The sequence below is a fragment of the Phalangium opilio genome, unplaced genomic scaffold (assembly GCF_054372755.1).
Source record: "Phalangium opilio isolate 3A_F unplaced genomic scaffold, DU_Popi_V2 ptg000042l_1, whole genome shotgun sequence".
NCBI lineage: Eukaryota > Metazoa > Arthropoda > Arachnida > Opiliones > Phalangiidae > Phalangium > Phalangium opilio.
Window position 1 is genome coordinate 4,478,787 of NW_028324166.1, and position 14,246 is coordinate 4,493,032.

General features: G+C 38.6%; 1 protein-coding gene across 8 annotated transcripts in view; it reads left to right on the forward strand.

The window, feature by feature from the left end:
• Positions 1–14,246, forward strand: part of NFAT (nuclear factor of activated T cells 3) — a 33,374-nt gene that overhangs the window by 8,170 nt on the left and 10,958 nt on the right. For 5 of the 8 annotated variants that reach the window (XM_089836467.1, XM_089836471.1, XM_089836473.1 and 2 more), the window contains exons 4-10: positions 7,588–7,728; positions 7,798–8,170; positions 9,750–10,032; positions 11,967–12,163; positions 12,671–12,915; positions 13,623–13,751; positions 13,822–13,899. In XM_089836467.1, coding sequence (XP_089692593.1) covers positions 7,677–7,728; positions 7,798–8,170; positions 9,750–10,032; positions 11,967–12,163; positions 12,671–12,915; positions 13,623–13,751; positions 13,822–13,899 — 1,357 coding nt within the window. In that variant the 5' untranslated portion in view covers positions 7,588–7,676. Of the gene's footprint in view, positions 1–6,570; positions 6,844–7,587; positions 7,729–7,797; positions 8,171–9,749; positions 10,033–11,966; positions 12,164–12,670; positions 12,916–13,622; positions 13,752–13,821; positions 13,900–14,246 lie in introns of those variants that run through there. The other 3 variants (XM_089836470.1, XM_089836475.1, XM_089836472.1) reach the window with 3 other exon arrangements.

Here is a 14,246-nt window from a genome sequence, read left to right on the forward strand (position 1 = left end):
AATTTGCCCTCTTTTGATAGGCTAATAGAGTATTCCATTTATTGCACTGCGACACTCGGATTGCTACACAATTTTGGCGGGAAAAAACGTAAAGCAAATAGAGTGCTGTCAGTTGTGACGTCAGATCCAAGGTTAAACGTCACGAGTCTGCCTTTAGCAATGAGCGGCCATGACAGTTACCGTTTTTTCTTTATGAGAAAACAGCATGGGTGACGTCACACCGGCGCTTCTGACAGCACTCTATAGCCCCAGAATCGAGAGGTATTTTATGTTCAGCACAGTTTGAGATTAACGATCCTGGCGCTCTGGCTGATTTTATGACGTAATAGAGCAAATCTCAGAGCAATTAAACAGAAAACACAGATATCCTCCTTTCCCTTTTATGTTAAGGTCAAATAAGCAGGCGACGTGAACATATACTAGCAAATTTATTGATCATTGAACTTGTATAATTGTAGAAATTTGTATGGAATGATCCTTTGAGCATGGTGAAGTCTCATAAACAGACACTGATTGGTCCTACCACCCTTTTTGGAACACCGTGTATATTGCCTTCCTTGTTGCTTTGTACTATTCCTAATAAGCCAAGTCTAATGTCCTACTTTAAGTTATCACTGCGGACGCTTAGCTGAATGCGTTTTTGGTGCATAGCAGCTCGATCTGTGTGGTGTTGGCATGATTTAGAAAAGGCTTGTCATATGTGTTAATTGCTGCTTTTGGCAAGTTAAATTTGAGTTCCAGTGTGAGATTATGGAGGCAGTCATAGTTTCTTCGTGATGCGCGCGACGCTTTATAGATTCAGTCGCAGGGCCGGAAATAAGAAAAATATCTTAAAGGACATGTGTTCAGTGACCCCCTGTTTGACTGGAAAATTTATAGGACATTGTCCTCTGGAGTGTGCAAAAGTAGTGTCGCTTCTCCATTGTCAAGCTATCAAAACTTCGGAAAATTTATTGGTCGAACTGTCCAGTGACCCCCTTAGTTTAAAAAAAATTTTATGGAACATTTTAAAATGTTATTGGACAATGTCCAGTGTCCTGTGCTTATTTCCGGTCATGTCCAGTCGTGAGCTAAAAGTCTTTTCCACGAGAAGGCGCCATTATGACTTCACCATCCACGTGACGTCCCAGTGACATATTTCAAATAATTATTACGGAGGTGTCAATAGACCCAACTAACAAATAAACAAGTTGGCCGGGTCTCATCTAAGGGATAGGATCACATGACTAACAAGGTTGCCTGTAGCACCATCTGTTGTTGAGGGACGAAAATAAATTAACTTTTTTCTGATTGGACTAGTCTCGACAGGTTCTGCGCATGGCAAAATCGAGCCAATCAGTTTATCCCTTTCTCACCTCAAAACCCGAGCTTGAGATCTGAGCCGTTACAAAAATTCGAAAGATTTGTTGGTTGGGTCTATGCTATGCCGTCTTTACTGTCTGTTCTTTTAATTTACGGTTGTCAGAACTCAACACAGATATCGTGTCAAAAACATAGGCATATAACAAATTGTTGTTTACTCTTCTAATACAGTTTGTGGTATTTAAAGACAGAAGATAGTTTATCTTGCATGTTTGTTTGAAAATGTTTTAAGGATAGGACATGAACATTTTCCCGTTATCAAAAAAAAATAAATAATTATCGGGTAAACAAATAATTGTAGACGGTTTATCTGCAGCTGGCTTAGCCGCATGTAGCAAACTAGTTTAGATAATTTAGTGTGCTTAAACCCATCTTCAAGGAAAGTAATGATATTTTAAAATGTGGCGATGGAATGAATCAAGTAAGGCTTAATTTTTATTAATACTATATTTTTCGCGTCACAAATACAAAGGCACACGGAGTTGCTCGTCATGACATTTTATTACCTTTCGAGACACCATTTTAAAAGATCTCACGAAGAAGGAATATCTAGTTTATTAGGGAGAAGGTATAAGATGCCTAAGTATTCGCGTGCCATAGTCCCGGACCCCCTTTCTAAATACAAGGGGGGACGTAAAAGGAGGAGGCGTCGGGCTATTTCGTCTCTCCTCAGTCGTCAGTAATTTTAGTCATTCGCTGACGTGAGTTTTCAAGAACCAGTGAGATGCTGGTTGTAATTTAGAGGCGGCGGGGATTAACTCCGGACCTACTATACGTTTGGACTGGAGATAAAGCTGGACATGTGGCGAATTTATACCTTTTTCCTAGTAAACTAGATATCACTACTTGATCACAAAAGTTTTCAAAGTATTCGCGTGTAATTTATAAGGTTTTGAATCTATCTTTCAATTTCACGCGTGTTTAAAGCGATTTTGTTTCAAAATATCCCGTGCTGAGGTTAATTATTGTAAAGAAGTCCTAGATGGGTGGGTGTAGGTGCAAATTATTTGATATACGTCACAGGCACCACGTGGTGCCAAGATGCAAAGACTCCACATAGAGTGGGACTTGGACACCGTGACCTAGCACCTAGCCCTTGTTTTTTCGCAAGATTGAAGCGCCAATTTCCCAAAGTGGTAATTTTCGAAACCATGCCTTTCCTCAGTCACGTGGTTCCTGTGACGTATTTCAAATATTTTTTACCCAACGGCCGATGTTGTCATTGTAAACGAAGCTTTGTCTAGCTTTTAAGCCTTTTTTAATTATTTTGCTTAAAATTAACTTAAGTAAAGATGTGTATTATTATTATTGCATCTAAACGCGATCAAATTGAGAAATGTTTGAACTTGATGAACCGTGATTAAAATGTTTTTTCTGATAAGGGTAGAAATGTTGCATTCGGGGTAAATAGAATTGAGAAATTCTAATGTGTATCTTTTTATTTCATTTATTCAAATAACAAGTTTCATTTCCCAATGCGAAAATAAATAGGATAGTAGATAGGAGTCAAGGGTCAGGTGTTACTCGCTATGCATAGGCTGTGTAGAATTGAGCTAATTTTAATGTTAGTTAAATTAGTCGGCACCTTTTTAGAATTTTTCTCGCCATGTGCCTGAATGAAGGGTAAAAATCGGCTTTAAGAGTATTTAAATCTTATATAATAAATTAGTTATAGGCGCCATCTTTTGAGAGTTATCGGAGAGTTTAAAATTTTTTATGTTATGTAAAATTTAAATTACTGCAAATTATTTTATCCAATGGTAATTAAGGAAAATGTTGGCCCTTGCTTCCCTAATATTCTGACTGATCTACGCATAAATTTTACCTTGTCGAAGGCAGGAGCCAATCAGAACTCGTTAATGTCGAGGGCGGAGCTAAAACTAGTCTTTGCTAAGCTTAGAGGGCCAGTTAACTCCACCCCTTGACTATAGGAGCATCTAGTGGCAATAAATTGAACTAAACCACATTATGTTGGAGAAACTTATTTAAAAATTTAGTTAAAATTGATTTAATTTTGTTAAAATTACGATTATCAATTGTTTTGTTACTTCGTATTTGCTCGGTGTTTACTGTTTGTTTACCAATTTCTCACGCAACGATTTCGTACTAATATTTTTGTTTTGACCCTGATTTGACTTAAATTTGCAATTGGAGTTTGAAACCTTCATAATATTAAGACAGACAGTTCTACGAAAAAATAGCACCGAAGCAACAATGTTTCTATAAATAACTTTAGGTGCTAGATACCAGTCCCGAAATATCTCTCTTGAAGTGTTTTGACACTTGAAGGCCTTTGTAATTGATATGTACATGTTTTGAGAAATATACAGGCTGTATTATGTTTAGGACAATGGGCGATTTTGAGTCTAAAATGTTGCGTGACATTTTTTGCTCATATAAATATACTAGCTACCTAAAACGGTTTTTCAAATGTTAGTTCCGCGCAGTTTAAAGGGTATGCGAATTTTCAATTTCATGTCATATTTTAGCACGAAAGTGGTATTATGTTACACTTTCAAGTCTCTACTTTCAAAATATCAAGTTTTTAATATAATTGAACCAAAGTTTCTATTTTTAAAATCCATTGAAAAATCACGGAAACTCTTCAGTTTCCATATATCAATGATTTTGTCTTGTCCGAGCTTGTTTGCACGTTTCATGACATCACTATGACGTGAGGAAAAAAGCGCGGGAATACGGGACTTACGAGGTTACCGCCCCATTTTCGGAGAGTTGTTCTGCCAAGGCTACGGAGCGCGTTCGACGACAGGTAATGTCAGCCACTAACTAAAGGCCGCCGACAGGTTATGGCAGCGCCCACAGAAATACCTCTCGTAAATCCCGTATACTATAGGAGTCTCGAGCTTCTCGCCAGTCTAAACTCTGGGTCTGATAGCCGAGAGAGTGGCGCCATCTGACGTGAAAAAAAATATCTGTGACGTCAGCCTACGGGAAACGTTTTAGCCTTTCATAAAAAGTGGATTTCGAATAATTTTATATGAAGGATTTTCAAATGCATTTTGCCATGAATTTATTCATTAACATGAATATATAAGTGTATCATTAGCCTTTCTATCATGTTATTCAGGGATGGGAGGGACCTTTATATTACAAACGCGTTTAACGTCATCGCGGTAGCCAATCAAAATCGAGACACCTGGAAGTTCGAACAGCAGACGACCAGAAAACAGTTGGTAAAATGCTAAGCCTTGGCCATAAAGAAAAAGGTTGAAAATTAACTACCAACGTCTGAAATGGTGAGAATTGATCATGCTGGGTTTTTTCCTGCTGTTGGAGGTAAAATTAATGCAGTAGCTGATCAATTTACAAGCATAGCTAGCATTTCGCATGACAAGAGCTTTAGCTTTAAAAACAAACCGCCGGAGATTCTCTGACGTCACGCAAACTAAGCCCCTCCCATCCCTGAATATGTAGTTTAACTTGTCAATGCAGATATATATTCATGTTAATGAATAAATTCATGATTTTGCCAAATAACTAGAAATCTGAGGGAGAATTAAAAGCTTGATATTTTTGAATTCACAGAAGTTAATTCTATCTTCTGTTATACAACGAATTAAGCTTCTCATTCCATTTTAGATTAAGATAAGATAGTCCTTTTTAAAACGGTGACTCATTTAGGTAGTGCGTCATCGAGACCTTGGATTAAACATGGCATTCCTCAAACCCTAGCATATCGAGGGTCAAATTCTAAAACGACCCAAATATTTATCAGCATAAACATATCTATGTAGAAGGACTAATTTAAGAGAAGCTATAGTTGATAAGACCAAACCTACGGGGTCAGTTAAGGTTTTTTAAAAAAAATTAAGACTCGGTTTAAAGGCTCTTAAGAGACTACGCAGCTTTAATAAAATGTCGAAGTAAGAGACCAAATTATCCACTTTTGTTTAAATACTTGGTTATTTTTGAAAGTTATCTCAAACGTTTTCTATATCTTTAGGGGATAGTGAACTCTATGAGATGCTGTAGTTTTTATCGTCTGCTATAGTAGATTGTTTGGCGCCCTTTAAAAGTAATAGGGAGCCTAACAACAACTGGCTACGGGGAAGAGATAGTCTGACGCCACGCAGTTTTGCGTGTAGAATACTGTTTCCAACCGTTAGGGGGGAATGAAACTCCAGTAAGAGATAGAAGGGTGTGACGTTTCAGGGTCAGAATTGTTAGCTCCCTGTTTGTTAACGCGCCGCGTCATTGGGGCCTAGGATAGGTTAGATGATGTTATTGAAAGGTTTAGGTGAATAAAGCGATTTGTAGCGCATTAATGCGCTGATAGAAAATATGTTATCATGAAAATGTGACAGAGCTAGGAGTTGTGTTCATATGATTTTCATACAGTAAACTGTGTTCTTAGTCTAAGAACATTTTTTAACGGTGATAACATTTTAAATTTATTGCGGTCACAAGCAAAGGGACTCCAAAGAAGGCATAGGCGGTTGGATAAAATTATTTGAAATACGTCACAGGCACTACGCGACGCCAAGATCAATAGACTGCGCATGACGCGGTACTGGACGCTTAGTTGTTGTTTCTTAGTATGAACCACCCACGTCACGGTGGGAAATAAGGATTTTTTTAAACTGGACATTAGGCCCCCCTGTCCTGTAATAAATAAACTGGTCCATGACCATTGACCAGGGCACGTCGTCTGCTAAACTAAAGAAGTGGATAATTAAAATATTTGAGTTAATGTCTGAACTCTGGTTACCCTTGAATTTTCTTAGTGGTCCCGTGGACCACTGACCCCCCTCCCACCCTCCGATTTAATTTTTAAACTGGTCCAGGCAATTTTTAAACAGGTCATTTGCCCTGTGCCACCGCCTTATTTCCCACTCTGAACCACTTCTTTCCTCGAGCACGTACCTCTGATGTATTTCAAATAATTTTTACGCACCCGCCGCGGCCTTCTTTGGAGTCCCTTTAATGTTGTATCCGGGCCCATGCTTATTGCTATTTTTATAAGTTTGGGATTGCAGAACTTTTAACCTAGATGGCGCTGTTAGTATTTTGCAATAAATTGAGAACAAAGAAACTGAAACGGCGCCTCTATCGGATAACATTGAAAAACTAAAAAACGGGCTTTGGTAGATAAAGGGGCAATGGATTAATTCTAGAAATTTCGAATTTTAAAAGCTGGCTTTTGGCTACTTTTATTTTGAATAAAAAAGTCTTGTTTTTGATAGTGATTTTATGCATATTTTAGATTAATAACTTTTCTCACGATACTTTATCCCTTCAACGATAGTGTTAAGTTTATTTTTGAAGTGTAAGTTTAGGATAAAACATTAAGTGGTAAAGCAGATTTTAACATTTAAACAGTTGATAGTTTTAGTGAGATATTCTTTAGTATAGCTTTAAAATGCATACACTGGAATTTGTTCTCGGAAGTTTATATATTGATATCATAGCCCTAATAGAAAATCAATTGATTTTTAACAAAAGGAATGTAAAGCCCAGGCCGTATGTATATTTATTATATTGGCTAATATTAATTTTTAGAATGTAGGCACGTTGTATTTATCATTATCATTTTTAGTTGTTACTTTAAAATTACTATGAGTCCTAAATTATTACCGTCATATAAGTTTATATAGTACTATCTGTTACCCGCGACGTCGCTCGCGTGTAATACGAACTTCCATCAAAATGATGTAAAGAATGGGTAGATTTTACTGATGACTAATATTTTTGAAGCACCCTAGGAGCGAAGGCACTCGGAGTTGCCCGTCAGCCCGTCGCGACATTTTTTATTACTTTTCACGCGGACATTATTCCATAAAGAAGGGTTTTTAAGTTTTTGGCCGCCATTTAAAAAGATGGCAACAAATCGAACCCAAAAGACCATTCAGCCCGTCTATAGGTTAAAGGAAACCGGTGTACTAAATATTTGTGAAATCGGTTGAAACACGCGGACTTTGTTGCATAGAGAAGATTTTTTTACATTTCTGGGCGCCATTTTAAAAGATGGCGGTGGATTGGAGGGAAATCTTTCTTAGTACGCGCCTACTACTTATAAGTAACGTTCCTGCAAATTTTAAGCCTTTTAAGGCAAGCGGGTTGGGCTGGGCGTACGCTGATTATCAGTCAGTCAGTCAGTCAGTCAGGACTTTGATTTATATTATTCAAAATTTTATGGCATGTGCTGCAATTACACCAAAATTCTGTAATAATTTGTTTTCGTAAAACTTGTTAATTTGGCCATAGCCTGTTAATCGGTCGGAGAAACTGGGGTGTATTAACGTATCTATCAATATATCTGTGGATATAAAGGGCAAGCTGGCAACTATGACTGCATGCTTGCCACACATTCAAGTTTTATTACTTCTACTTCGAGTTTACAGAAAGGTCTATTGCGCATTTGTCTCTGCGTGTAATCCGAAGATCCCGGGAATTTTAACTCTTTCGTTTCTTTAGAGGGGAAAATGACACTCGGTGGTCAGCCGCAGTCCGATTCGAGTAGCGGAAGTAACGATAGTGGATTGGATGATCAGAGGACTCGTCTCAGCATTTGCGACTCGTCGAATACCGCCTTGACGTCTCTCGATGAAGCTTCGGGATTGTCTCAACCGCCGCCAAGGAATAGGATTAGCAAGTTGCGAGTGCCGCATTCTACCATGAGTGAAAATAGCAATATGCCTTCGTCGTCGAATACGTCTTGCGCCATTACTTCCACTTTCATGAATGACGAAGAAACTTCCGATCATAGGCTCGGACACTCTGATGAGAAGACGCTTACTTCCGCCGATAATCTATCGCAAGTTCAGAATATTCTTAAAGCGCTTTTAAGGTAATTATTCTTAGATTTTTTTCTTTATTTATTTGCTAGCAATATTGCATTTAGGGGGAGGAGGGTTATAAAGGTTCTATGGTAAGTCGGTAGAAGTTCTTCGTGATCCGAATATGACAATGTATAAAATCTTTGGCATTCGCTGAGTTTTTCGCTCGCTGCTTTCAAGCAATCCAAAGGCGCTCTCGGAAGTCTTTGAGCGTTGCCTTCAAAACACTTTTCGATCCTCTATAGCTGTAAATCTTCTTGCAATTTGCATTTATTGCCCTCCAGACAGCTTTTAAAGGGGCTGTAAAGAAGGCATCGGCGGGTGGGTAAAAATTATTTGAAATACGTCAGAGGCACGTGACCGACGAGGGGCGTGGTCCAAAGAAGCTTAGTTCGTTTTATTTTGAAAACTACCACTTCATGTAATTTGCGCTGCAATCTCGCGAGAAACAAGGACTAGATGTCCGGTTCCACTCCATGAGGAGCCTTTGTTTCTTGGTATCACGTGATGTCTGTGACGTATTTCAAATAATTTTTACCCACCCGCCGATGCCTTCTTTACAGCCCCTTTAAAACGCTGCCTTCAGTTTTCTTGAATCTCATGTGGGCCTAATGTTATTCAAATCGGGTCATCTATTAGCGGTTTCCATTGGGGTTTCCCGAGATAGCTCCGTATTTTCTTGTTACGTCATCGCTCTTGCTCGGAGGACCTGATCTAGTTGCAATGGAAAACCAAAGCCCAATCTAGTTAGTGCCCATTTTAAAGCAAATGTCGCCTGATGTGGCGCCCCTAACACACTGGCAAATCTTATACACAAAATTTTGCGTGGCCAAGTCGGGAATCCAGATAGTAATACGTCACACCCTCACAAGTCTGGTAGCCATATTGGGGGTGGTCTCAGCTTCATTCCTGCAGTTTAAACCCACCAATATGGCTGCGTAAATTATGTCACGAGACTCAGCTCCTCCTCAAACTGAAAGCTCTCTGTAGGGACTGGTCCATGAGGGCGGTGCTAAAACTGGCCTTGCTAATTTAGCAGGCCCTTAACCCTTTCGACTTTGGGAGCATCTAGTGGCATTTATTTACAGGGTTCATACAAACCTGGAAAACAGGGAAAACCTGGAAAAAATCAGGGAAATAAATAGTTGACAAAAACGCAGGGAAATTTATAATTTTTAGTAAGATTCAGGGAAATCAGGGAAATTTGCGTCAAACCGGGGCCGAGTAATTAAGCAAAATGTTCGTGAACAGTCCCTCCATAGGATTAACATTACACTATACTTTGGAGGCTCATAACTCTCGTTCTACTAGAGATACGGGGATGCCCTTTGATTATGTTATAGTCCTATTTGCCCCCCCCCCCTCCTTCGTAAAAATTTGCTCCATAGGGTACTCCATATACGGGAGAAACCTGGAAAATTCAGGGAAGTATATGGGAAAAAACCTGGAAATCTCTGGGAAATTTGTTTTCCAAAAGTTGTATGATCCCTGTATTTAAATTAAACCACAGCAGGCAGGGACTCGCTTTTTAAATGCCTTATGGAGTCCACAATAAGATTAACACGAAAGTTGGTGCATTGTCGTTTGCAGGAGTGCGTCTAAAAAATCAGATTTGGATAGTATGACGATTGGTGATTTGAAGTCCGAGCTTCGACTAGTCTCGGAAGATTCGAGCTCCGTAACCTGCGATGGATCTTTCGCAACAAACTTCAATGGGGATTTTTCGTTATATAACAATTATCCCTCGAGATACCAATCTTACGAACTGGTGATTGTCGCCCAGCCCGAAGATCAACACAGAGCTCGCTATTTGACCGAAGGAAGTAGAGGAGCCGTAAAGGACAAATCTGGAAATGGTTATCCCACGCTCAAAGTAAGTTTCAGTTTTAGTTGTTTTTGAACTTTATTGAGTGTTGTGTATATGGACTATAACATCCTATAATTCCCGGAAAGAAAAGTCCTATTTATTCTATAACATTTTAAAATTCCCGGAAAAAAAGTCCTATTTATTCTATAACATCCTATAATTCCCGGAAAAAAGTCCTATTTATTCTGCGTAGTTTAAGCCAAAATAGTATTACTTATATATGAACATATTTTTAGTCCTATATTTTCCTATAAAAACACATTTTTTATCCTATAAAATCCTATAATTTCCGGAAAAAAGTCCTATTTATCCTATAACATCCTATAATTCCTATAAGGAATTTGAATTTTTCGCTGGGCTCCCGGTATCGCGGTAGACCACTGACACGTTTACAGCATCTTCCCTAGACCCTAAACCTTCCTCCACTTAAGCAGTTAATATAAAATTAAAAATACATTTTTGATACTAGTACTTGTAACAAAATATTAAGGCTAAAAGCGCTGTATTTTACACTAATTTCCAAATAGACTTAAGTACTTTTAAAATTTATAAGCTCGCGCGCTGTATCTCGGTGGACTTGAACATTTTTTCTTTCTTGTAAAGTCAAGTACGCGATATCGGATCAATTGATAAAATGTGTAGAGGGTTTGATTGCAAGTAGCTGAAAACACCGGGCTGCCAGGCATAAATGGATGGGCCTTTGACCTCTTTCTTAAACGAAATAAATAGTTTCTTGTGTATCAGCTAGACGAAGTTGGCATTCTTATTTTGTTTTTTTTTTGTTTGTTTGTTTTTTCTGTGTAGTCGTCAAAAATTATCGGGAGGCCCCCAACAATTTATGCTGTCGCGTCTTAGCATTTTTTTCTTTTTGAAGTGAATGACCTAGAGAGCCTCTACATCTTTGGTTCGAGTGAACCGCGGAAATAGATTAAATATCCGTAACTTTTATTTTTTAAAAGAAATTGAGTTTTAAATTTTCATTATCACGAGGCATAAGTTTATGAGATATGTTCTATAAGTAAGACGCTATCTATACTTCGTAATGCTACTGAGGAACTTACAGCTCGAGCTAGTTCGAGAACGACAGGCGAGAATTGATTGGCTTCACTCGGTGGTTAATTTTGCAGGACTTCATCTTCCTATTTATTCTGTACTTACTAAGCCTTTGACAGCGCCTCACCAGGCGTCGCTTTACCTTGAATCTCTGACCTACGTTGGTTACTTCATGACAAGCTCCAGTTTGTAACCAGTGATAAACTTATGGAACTCAGACTTCCATTTTCCTTACCAGGCGCCGCTTTACGAAAATCTATGACCCGCGTCACTTCATGACAAGCTCCAGTTTGTAACCAGTGATAAAATTATGGAACTCGTCTTATGAACCTGTTACATAGATGTCTATTTCTTAATACGCTTCAAATCGGCATTCGATCAATTTTTATTATCGGTTATGCAGTCCATCTTCCTATTTTGTCAGTAATAAGCCTTTGACAGCGACTCACTAGGCGTCGCTTTACGAGAATCTATGACCTACGTCACTTTATGACAAGCTCTAAGTAACCAGTGACAAACCTACGGAACATATCTTATGTACTTGTGTTGTCACGTATAAATTTCAGTGCCTTCACTTTACATTTGCATTTATAGTATAATTTCGAAAATCCCCTCTGTTAGATGGCGCTGCTGTCGGCCCCTAAATAATTAATTCCCGATTTTTTAACATTGAGGCTAAAGAAACATACCTAAGCAATTATTTCATGATATGGTTAAGCCACTTTAAAATGTTTTATTCCTATTTCAATGCCTACACTTAATGAAGTTCCAAATTTCAAAACTCCCGTCTGATAGATGGCGCTGCGGTCGGCCTTTAAATTTTAAACATAACGGGAATATAAAGATGCCAGATCGAAGCCGAGATTTATATTGTATTTTATTTTTAGCTTTTTGGATATTCTGGGGAAGACCCTGTATTGCTGCAAGTTTACATTGGATCAGATGGGAAGGAACCATACCCCCATATTTACTATCAAGCCAGTAAAGTAACGAACAAAAATTCGCCGCCATGTTATCAGAGAATCATTGAAGGTACAACTGTAATCGAGATGTCAGTGCCAGCTCAGAAGGATATGACTTTTAGGTATGTCTTAAAATTACTGCGAGAATCGATAGACCTTATTCTTGGTGCGTGTGCCAAGGCTTAACGCGCGATTTTTAACTGATAAATCAGCGTCAAAATGCATTCGTGGTTTGCTTCATAGTTGAAATGAAAATATTGAAGTTTTTGGACTCTGAAACAGACGATGAATCATTTTGACCCCGTTAAAAATCGCGCGTTAAGCCTTGGCACACGTATCAGGGAAATCAATCCACCTTATTCCCTATGCGTGTGCCAAGGCTTAACGCGCAGTTTTTAACTGACAAATCTGCGTCTAAATGATGCATCGTCTGCTTCATAGTCGAAAGTATTGTTTTTCGACTCTGAAACAGACGACGTATCATTTTGACCCTGTTAAAAATCGCTCGTTAAGCCTTGGCATTCGTATCAGGGAAAAATATAGATTAAAGTTTAAAATTAAAAATTATTGTCATTAAATCTCTCGATGGTTTATTTATCTAGTTGTAATCACCATTTATTATTTTTTAGTATCGATTGTGTTGGAATTTTGAAAGAGAGAAATGTTGATGTTGATACTCGTATCGTTACTTTGCAAGAAAGCAGCGTGGATAGCAGTAAATACCCAAGCGATCCGTCAAAACCAATGACCAAAAAGAAGAGCCCAACTTGCAGAATGGTCTTTAGGGTTATTATTCCCGAAACTTCAGGGAATGAATCTGTGAAAACTGGAAAATCCATAGTCCTACAAACGATGTCGGAACTAATAAATTGCAGTAAGTATCACATTAGAAATTACACGAAAGGGCGGGGTAATAAACCTCGGACGCGGAAGACATCTACATTGATCCGACAACAGAATACACCAACAAGTTTTGGTAGTTCCGTGGGGCTAGCAACACCCAACAGTCTGAAAAATAGTCAGGGCTTTGCGGGTGGACTCACTCATTTTTTTGGACTCGGATGGGTACCCGAGTCCTTGTCCAAGGCCTAAAATTACCCGTTTAGGGCTGGACGAGTCCATTTTTTCTCGATGATTCCATTTTTTATAAGGTGACAAAGAGGCTAATTGTATAACAAGGGCGATCCTAGATGGCAGTGAACACGTGACCCAAAGACTATCATTGGTGTACACTTCCTCTAGTCCAAAATCAGTTTATCAATTGCTTGGACTAGTTTTTAAATTCAAGAAGTGGGGGTTACTGGTCCTCTGTAGGAGAGCAAAGGCGGGGACCAGTTTATTATTTCGGACACTAGGGGGTAACTGGACCCAAGGACTACTTTAAAAAAAATAAATATTATTTCCCAGACTACCGCCCTAATCAGGCTTCTTGCTACATACACGAAAAGTATCATAGAGGGCGTTGTGCTCGTAGCTATTGAACTAACTGAGATAGTTTAAAAATTGCTGCTTAGTATTTTTACTTCACTCAGGATATTGGATGGATGTTATAGTCACTAACTCCTGATTTTATTGTTTTAGCTCAACAAAGTGCGGGACCTGAAATTTGTCGGCAGTCAGTCTCCGAATGCCTTTGTAATGGAAATTCCGAGTTATTTTTGATAGGCAAGAATTTCTCTAAGGAAGCTTTAGTTGTTTTTCAAAATTTCGGTAATTAATGCGGAATTATGATTTAATAATTCCAGCTCCGATCATTTATAACAACTTTTGTTCATTATAGGAGCACCACAAATTATGCCAGGCAAAAAGGATATGACTGAGGATAAGATCGCTAGCGCCTTTAAAGGAGATATTATGGGTTGGTTTAATTGGTTTTTTACGTAAAATATTGCGAATTTTTTCAGTTTAAAAGTAGGCTAGTCGATTCTAGCGCCACCTGGAAAGCCTTATGTGAAAAAGTTAAAGCAAAACAATGGAATTTCTTTTTTAGTTTTGCGCTCTTTAGAGCTGAAAAACTATTGTTCCTTCTCATTGCGGCTGGGCGCCTTTCTCCCATTCATTCTTCCCCATTTTTTGGTGTGATCTATTTTGTTTTCGAACAAAACTGTAATATGGAGGTTTCTTTTTTAGTTTTGCGCTCTTTAGAGCTGAAAAACTATTGTTCCTTCTCATTGCGGCTGGGCGCCATTCTCCCATTCATTCTTC